The 8,896-nt window shown below is 33.8% G+C and overlaps 1 protein-coding gene across 5 annotated transcripts in view; it reads left to right on the top strand.

Annotated features, from left to right (window-relative positions):
• Window positions 1-8,896, top strand: part of TRMT11 (tRNA methyltransferase 11 homolog) — a 61,676-nt gene that overhangs the window by 12,908 nt on the left and 39,872 nt on the right. For 4 of the 5 annotated variants that reach the window (XM_007130683.2, XM_024122659.3, XM_028494472.2 and 1 more), the window contains exons 2-6: window positions 1,417-1,482; window positions 3,106-3,179; window positions 7,278-7,359; window positions 7,448-7,540; window positions 7,779-7,913. In XM_007130683.2, coding sequence (XP_007130745.1) covers window positions 1,417-1,482; window positions 3,106-3,179; window positions 7,278-7,359; window positions 7,448-7,540; window positions 7,779-7,913 — 450 coding nt within the window. Of the gene's footprint in view, window positions 1-1,416; window positions 1,483-3,105; window positions 3,180-7,277; window positions 7,384-7,447; window positions 7,541-7,778; window positions 7,914-8,896 lie in introns of all 5 variants that reach the window. The other variant, XM_055087516.1, reaches the window with a different exon arrangement.

Here is an 8,896-nt window from a genome sequence, read left to right as displayed (position 1 = left end):
TGATACAGCCACTATGGAGAACAGTATGGAGGTTCCTTAAAAAACTAAAAATAGAACTACCATACGACCCAGCAATCCCACTATTGGGTGTATACCCTGAGAAAACCATAATTCAAAAAGAATCATGTACCACAGTGTTCATTGCAGCTCTGTTTACAATAGCCAGGACATGGAAGCAACCTAAGTGTCCATCAACAGATGAATGGATAAAGAAGATGTGACACATATACACAATGGAATATTACTCAGCCATAAAAAGAAAGAAAATTGAGTTACTTGTTGTGACATGGATGGACCTAGAGTCTGTCATACAGAGTGAAGTAAGTCAGAAAGAGAAAAACAAATACCGTACGCCAACACATATATATGGAATCTAAAAAAAAAAAAAAGTTCTGAAGAACATAGGGGCAGGACAGGAATAAAGACGCAGATGTAGAGAATGGAATTGAGGACACGGTGGGGGGGTATGCTGGGACGAAGTGAGAGAGTGGCATGGACATATATAGACTACCAAATGTAAAATAGATAGCTAGTGGGAAGCAGCTGCATAGCACAGGGAGATCAGCTCTGTGCTTTGTGTCCACCTAGAGTGGTGGGATAGGGAGGGTGGGAGGGAGCCACAAGAAGGAAGGGATATGGGGATATATGTATATGTATAGGTGATTCACTTTGTTTTACAGCAGAAACTAACACACCATTGTAAAGCAATTACACTCCAGTAAAGATGTTAAAAAAAATGTATTTTGGCCACATACAGTCTAAGAAGCCATAAAATTTTTCACATCTCTGAGTATAGTAACGGTACTCTAAAGAAACAATCTCAGATGGAAAAAGCCATATATTTGTGAAAATAAGTATTTAGCTTTGTTTCAAACTGATAAAATTGAAAACACCTAAATGTCCAACATAAAGTATATTGGTTCCTACTGAAAAATTTGCAATCCTGATGCCAAGGAAGAAAATGTTTATGATATTAATATTCAAAGGGAAAACACAGGAATCCTAAACATCATTGCAAACATGTTATTTCTTTTCTGAACATCCTCAAATCATCTAATTTATTTGTATTGATCCATTGTCAGATTTACTAATCTATTGTTTTTGTAATCTGCTTTTTCCTTTTAAAAATCGGGGCATTTTCTCAAAGTTTTTTGGCAATGCTTTTTTTTTTTTTTTTTTTCCAAAATTTCTCAGAAATTACTTACCATGATTGTGACTGTAAAATTTTTTTAGAACCCAGAGTTGTAATTTGTCTGGTATTGACATTTAAACACCTAATTAGATAATCCACTCTGTGTGTGTGTGTGTGTGTGTGTGTGTGTGTGTGTGTGTGTGTGTGTGTGTTATAACTGCATCTTAATAGACTTTAAGTCCCCTGTGTTAAAATGTATTCTCTCTCTGATATTTTCAATATAGGAAATAAAGTCTCTACTTTCACTTTTTGGAGGTCAGTTCACCAGTAGTCAGGAAACTTATGGAAAGGTAAGTTGAATTTGTATTTTTCATTAGACCATATGTAGTATCCTTATAAATAGAACCTTGGATTTAAAGAGAAGAACTGAAAATCTTAAATTTATATTTTTATGGTTACTTGTGTCTGTTTTTAGGGGCAATTGAATAAAAACGATATTTTGGAGAAATTTTGGTTTTGGAAAGTTAGATTTATTTCCAGTAGTCACTTATTTTATTAGTTTTTAAATTGTAGTTCAACGGTTATACCATAATTTATATCTGTCGCTTCATTGGAAAAAGGGCTGTCTTCTATTGATGAGGTATAATTAGAATTTAGAATTTAGCTGAATTTCAGGCTTATATTGGTACTCATTTTAAGATTTGTAATTGTGCATGTGTGAAATTGTGTGTTTATTTATATATTTTGTTTTTGATGGTTTATCAGTGTATTAGAGGAGTTTGGAAAATAGAAAAAGAACAAATCATTCACAGTTCTTCTTCCTTGACGTGACTTATAATTTGGGGATACTGCCTTCTAGTCTTTTTTCATATACGTTTTTTCCCCTCAGTGGTAATGCTACCAGTGAACTTCTGCATCTCTTTTTCATTTGATAGCATTAATATAGGCACATATTTCTGCATAGCTTTCATTACTAACAGGACTGTGTAATATTTTCCATTGATTAGCTCTACCGTAATTTATCTAATGATTTCATTTCATTCAGGTTGCTTTTAAATTTTTCCTAATAAAAATAACACTAAGATGACCATCATTTTTCCTGTTTGGATTATTTTGAATTTTTCTGTAGGGTAGTGTAAATATTGGAATAAAGGCTGGGTGTGGCAGGGAGGACTTTTCACAAAAGATGAGAGAACTTAAGTTGAAAGTCCCCTGGTGTTGGACTTGTACTCCTGAATGAATTTCACTTATTGAGGGAGGAGAAAAAGAAGGAGAGTGGGGATATAATTGGGTGAGGGTGTTAAACTGAGGTTAGGATCCTGCTACATTTTGCTGCATTCTGGCAAGTGGTTATCTGGGTGGAGCACAGAAGTGCCTATAATCTTGGGTATTAAAACCCGCTGATGCACTTGGAACTTTTTTCCTTTGATAAAATAATAAAAATAAATGATAATTTAATAATATACTGTATAATTTTCCATCATAGCTATTGCAGAGACAATATGTTTCCCACCCCATCGGGTGGCCACAACTACCTAGAAAAAAAGGGATCATTCAAAGAAGTACATCACTTAGTAGTTAAAAATAAAATAGCTGTGTTATAAGAAATAATTAGCAACAATAAAAAATTCTGAAATTATATTTTGGGGTAAAATATTCATTAATTCTTGATCAAACTATATAAGAGCAAATACAAAATTAACCTGAAGTTTAAATATCCTTAAATTTGCTGGTGTTTTCATTTATACAGTCATTTATAAAAGTGTTCTGATATTGTACTGTATTATCTTAACAGGTTACCTATTAAAATAATGTACTTTTTTTTTTTTTTCTTACTATTGGAGCAATTTTTATTTTGGTTAGTGTCAAATCAGATATTCTTACATAAAAGTAGCAGATAGGAATCTCTCCTTATTGACTTCTTAAATGAAAGCATATGAGGCCATAAAACCATATATTGTTGTTTCTTTCAGTCTCCTTTTTGGATTCTTAGCATTCCCTCTGAAGATATTGCCAGAAACTTAATGAAACGAACAGTGTGTGCCAAGTAAGAAAAACTTATAGTGTCCTCCTGCATGAGTGTAAACCAGACTTCTCATAACTACTCTGTCCTACTTTTTGCTTATGTTGGCAGAAGGTAGAAGGGGTTGATTGTTTGGGGAGGTCAGCTTAGCTTGTAGTTACATGTATTTGCCACTGGATGGTGGTAGGAGAACAGAGGAGAGTTATCTGCTGAACCTGAGGGTGAAAGAATTTCAGTGGTGAAATGCAGAAACACTTGCTTTAGAATAATTTCTTTAAACTTCTACATTAAGCAAGCATATGGTATAAGATGTAAATGCTATGTTATTACATAGGATAAATGCCACATTTAATTATAACCAAAGTATTGAAAACCTAAAAATGTTTTTCTTATAGATGGTTTTTAGTTAGATGAACAGATTGGTGAAGTGTAAGATGACAAAAAATGAGAACTACCATAAAGTATGTTTTCTGTTTTGTTTGTTAGAGGAACTTTGATTATCATATCTTGATATGGATTAATATAATGATGTCATCCTCATTTATCCTGCCTGAGTGTTTTCTAGCTTTTATCTTTAGTATCTGTTCTTTTTTCATTTCTTTTCTTTCTTTCATTTTTTTTATTGTTGGAAAATTCTATCTTTGGGTTTGAAAATTAAACTGCATTTTTAGCTACGATTTTAAGAACTGAACAACTTATGTTATCCTTGAGTTGCTTTTTTTTTTTACATGCCCCCTCGCCCCCAGACATTTCTGAAAACTGCTTTTTGCTTAGAAATTACAATATTTAATAATGCAGTGCAAATAAGAATTTACATATATCTAGTTTTGTTAGCATGGTTAGCAATACTTTTTAGCATAGTATGTAATTGTTATATTATTTAATAGACTACAACCCCCATATTAAATTTATCCTATTGAAAACTAGCTGCAGTGCTAAATCTAATCTCATAAATTGAAGCTTGTTGATGGGTCTTACTTAGTCAGTAAAAATGACTAGAAAGCAGAAACAGAACTAAGAAACACATCCTTTGAATAATTATTACTCTACATTAGCATATTAAAATTTATGGCTCTAAGAGGTGTTTGAATTCCAAAGATAAAGCTTATAGGTTTAAAATAGCTACTTGAGAACCAGAACTTGTATACTTCCTTCAAAGCTCATATCTTCTGATGAATATATTTGAGTAATGGTACAATAAATAGTTGTGTAATAGTTATATAACATTATGAAATAATGTCCCTGGCTGCTTTTTAGTCTCTATATATTTTGCATAGCTGAGGTTATACCTTAAGTGATAACTAAGTAAGAACAGTATTACTGCAGAGGCCTTCTCTCTATAAATTTAATAGAAATGGGGGAATTCATTTTCAGAGGATAAAATTTACAGTTCTAATTGTAGCATTAATTGTTCTGGAACTAATAGACTTTTAGAACTGTGCATTCAAAGCTAACTTAAATTCAGATTTTTTTGTGGTAGAATAGGGATTGAAAGTTGATTTTATTTGACTTTTTTTTTTTTTGCGGTACGCGGGCCTCTCACTGTTGTGGCCTCTCCCGTTGCGGAGCACAGGCTCCGGACGCGCAGGCTCAGCGGCCATGGCTCACGGGCCCAGCCGCTCCACAGCATGTGGGATCCTCCTGGACCGGGGCACGAACCTGCGTCCCCTGCATCGGCAGGCGGACCCTCAACCACCGCGCCACCAGGGAAGCCCTATTTTACTTATTTTTAACATGGACTATTTTGAGCATATCACAAGCAGTGATACATAGCAAACACCTAGGTACCTACCTTGTTAGATCTCAACATTTTGAGATATTTGCCACAGCATTGTTTTTTTTTTTTTTAAGAAATAAACCATGACAGAAACCATTGGTGCTCCTTGTGTATCTTTCCCCATTCTATTACCCTTCTTCCTTCAAAGCACAGTTTCTTAAAGCGTTTTTATTTGTCAGAAAGGTTTCATTATTACTGCTATAATCAGTGAAATATTTTAGGTCATATTGATATTATATTAGTAAGTTGACATCCATGCTTATTTATATAGCACCCATGAGATGTGGCAATTCATATAAGTTTTATAATCTCTAAAATAGGGATCATATATTTACAATAGCCAGGACATGGAAGCAACCTAAGTGTCCATCAACAGATGAATAGATAAAGAAGATGTGGCACATATATACAATGGAATATTACTCAGCCATAAAAAGAAATAAAACTGAAGTTATTTGTAATGAGGTGGATAGACCTGAGTCTGTCATATAGAGTGAAGTAAGTCAGAAGGAGAAAAACAAATACCATATGCTAACACATATATATGAAATCTAAGAAAAAAAATGTCATGAAGAGACTAGGGGTAGGACGGGAATAAAACACAGACCTACTAGAGCATGGACTTGAGGATACGGGGAGGGAGAAGGGTAAGTTGTGACAAAGTGAGAGAGTGGCATGGACATATATACACTACCAAACGTAGGGTGGATAGCTAGTGGGAAGCAGCCGCATGGCACAGGGAGATCAGCTTGGTGCTTTGTGACCACCTAGAGGGGTGGGATAGGGAGAGTGGGAGGGAGGGAGACGCAAGAGCGAAGAGATATGGGAACATATGTATGTATATAACTGATTTACTTTGTTGTAAAGCAGAAACTAACACACCATTGTAAAACAGTTATACTCCAATAAAGATGTTAAAAAAATAATAATAAAAAAATAATAAAATAAAATAGGGATCATAATAGTGCAGTCATATATATGAAAACCGTTTACTCCGAAATCTGAATCACAAAAGGTGTTACTCCAGTGTTCCAATTATAACTGAAGCTTATGATGTTATATATCTAATATTTTTATTTTGCCATTTAAATATAAATTTATTAATGTTATATAAATTCTTTCTGAAAAAGAGGGTAGGGAGTATTATTTCATTTTTACTGATTCTAGGTTATCACTACAAGCTTTAGTTCCTATAAATTACTGTATAATGGTTCATTAGGGATAATTATGATTTATGGAATTGTCTGTGCCTTTCCTGAATGGCCTGGAGTTCCTGTCTTTTTGCATATTTGTATCTGAGAAGCAGTGTATAGATTCTGGAGTCAGATGGATTGGGTTTGAATCTTAGTTTCACCAATTGCTGTATGACCTGAGAGCGTTATTTAATCTTTCTGTGCCTCAGTTTCCTCGTTGGTTAAATGGATGATGGATACTGGCAGCTACCTAATAGGATTCCTGTGAGGAATATGTGAATTAATATTAAATGGCCTTAGAACATTCCCTGGTACTTTGAGTTATATTGTTAGCTCTTACTTAGCTAAGTAAGGGTAGTATTACTGTCGAGGCCCTCTTCCTATAATTCATTACAAGGGAAAGGAGGAATTCATTTTCAGAAGATAGTATACTCAGTCCTAACGGCAGCATTACTTACAATCATAAAGTAGTTGAATTCAGATGCACAGAATTGTGCTAATTTATAGATCAAGTTCCATTATAACTAATTCTAAGAATTGTTTCATTGATGACAATGAAATTTTGCTTAATTTTTTATGTTCCTTGAAATTGATAGATGCTTGAGATTTTTTCGTAGTAAGAATTTTGTTTTTGTAATAGTCATAAAAGTAATTATTACTAAATGTTATTAAATAATGGCTAAATATTAATGGTAACATTTTTATCTGGTCATTTTTCCTTTTGTTTTATTCAGAAGATAATGGGAATGATTGAATTTCCTGCACCTTTATTACTGTTTCACTAAAATCACAAGTCATTATACAGAATCATTTGTGTTCTAGTTAAAAAATGATGAAGTGATAACACAACATTGTAAATCAACTATACTCCATTAAAAATTTTTTAAAAATGATGAAATGATTATGATGAAAACTTCAAAAAATCTTGACTTACAAATCCTCCTTCTTTGTGTAAAGTTCAACTTCTGTGTATTTAGACTTAAGCTATATTTGTTTCCAGGATGTGTATTTCTCATTTATAGCTTAGAAAACAGGCAATAATTGTTTTAGTGGAGCAAGCATAAAGAACCAGTGAAATAATTGTTACATATTACTGTATGAACTCATTTTTTTTTTTTTAACTGAGGTTAATGTCAATCATTTATTTCCTAGGTCTATATTTGAACTATGGGGTCATGGAAAGTCTCCAGAGGAGCTGTATAGTTCTTTGAAAAACTACCCTGTGGAGAAGATGGTGTGTAGTGAAATGTGGTTTTCTGTAAGCATATCTGTATATACTGTAGAATTACTAAGCTTAAAGAATTTATCTGCTCTTATTTTAGGTTCCATTTCTGCATTCAGATTCTACATATAAAATAAAGATTCACACATTTAATAAAACGTTGACACAAGAAGAAAAAGTCAAACGGATAGATGTAAGTGAATTTAACAAAAACCAAAAACCTGTGAGATTAATGTAATATAGCCACTGTTGATATATAATATCTGCAATGTCTACTAAGTGCTTCTTTTGTACCACATTATGTACTAAGTACTTTTCATGTTTTGTCTTATTTAGTGCTGACACCAGACTTACAAGATTGGTATTATTATGTAAACACTATATTTTCTTTTAAATTTTTATAGGACATTAGAATTACTTTTATTTTTTAGGCACTTGAATTTCTGCCATTTGAAGGAAAAGTTAATTTAAAGAAGCCACAACATATATTCTCTATTTTAGAGGATTATGGTTTGGACCCAAACTACATCCCTGAGAATCCACATAATATCTATTTTGGTAGATGGGTAAGCAAGTGTTCTTTTTACCTATTCTATGAAACAGAAACAGAATCAGGGACCTAGAGAATAGACTGGTGGTTGCCAAGGGGGAGAGGGGTGGGAGAGGGTAGGAGTGGGAGTTTGGGATTAGCAGATACAAACTGGTATATATAGAATGGATAAACAACAAGGTCCTACTGTATAGCACAGGGAACTATATATTCAATATCCTGTGATAAACTATAATGGAAAAGAATATGAAAAAGAATGTATATATATGTATAACTGAGTCACTTTGCTGTACAGCGGTAATTAACATTGTAATTCAACTATACTTCAATAAAAAATTGAAAAAAAAGAAAAAATACTAAGTGGTAGGCCTTTGACTCTTTATGTGTAAAACTTTAAAGGAGCTGAAGAGTCAAACTACTGTATGAATTAAAATCAGTGGAAAATATGTGGTTGTGTGTTTTGTTTTTCCAGAGATTCTGATGAAATGCAAGAGGATTGTTAGATATGGGGCCCAGGTAGGAGGTGATGTACCTGGAAGTCTTAAGACTCATCGGAAAGTGTGAACTGCTTTTTTAATAAAGCAGAGAAAAGGCAGAGTGCTGTGATAGCAGGATTCTCATTTGTGGAGCTCTCTGATCTAGGCTTCCATTCTGAAGAGAAATGAAATTACTGCAGAGCAGTTCTGCCCACTTCCCTGAGGCAGGAAGCTGTGACTTATGTTACAGAATATTGTTATTTAGGAGAAAAAAAAGAGGTGGCTAGAGCTCACCACCAAGCCCTGGAATAATTGCATTCAAATTCAATTCAAATTTGCTTTGAAAAGCAAAAGTAAATGGGAACACACTAGGAAATAAAGGTATTTGTCCATAACTGCCTTAATCACATATTTATGTGAAGCAGTGGTAAATGGAAAGAAGTTCTCATTATCAAGATACTGTGGGAGGGGGCTTCCGTGGTGGCGCAGTGGTTGAGAGTCCGCCTGCCGATGCAGGGGGCAC

Source organism: Physeter macrocephalus, chromosome 10 (assembly GCF_002837175.3).
Source record: "Physeter macrocephalus isolate SW-GA chromosome 10, ASM283717v5, whole genome shotgun sequence".
Lineage (NCBI taxonomy): Eukaryota > Metazoa > Chordata > Mammalia > Artiodactyla > Physeteridae > Physeter > Physeter macrocephalus.
The sequence above is the reverse complement of the archived record's forward strand: the minus strand, read 5'-3'. Positions and strand labels throughout refer to the sequence as shown.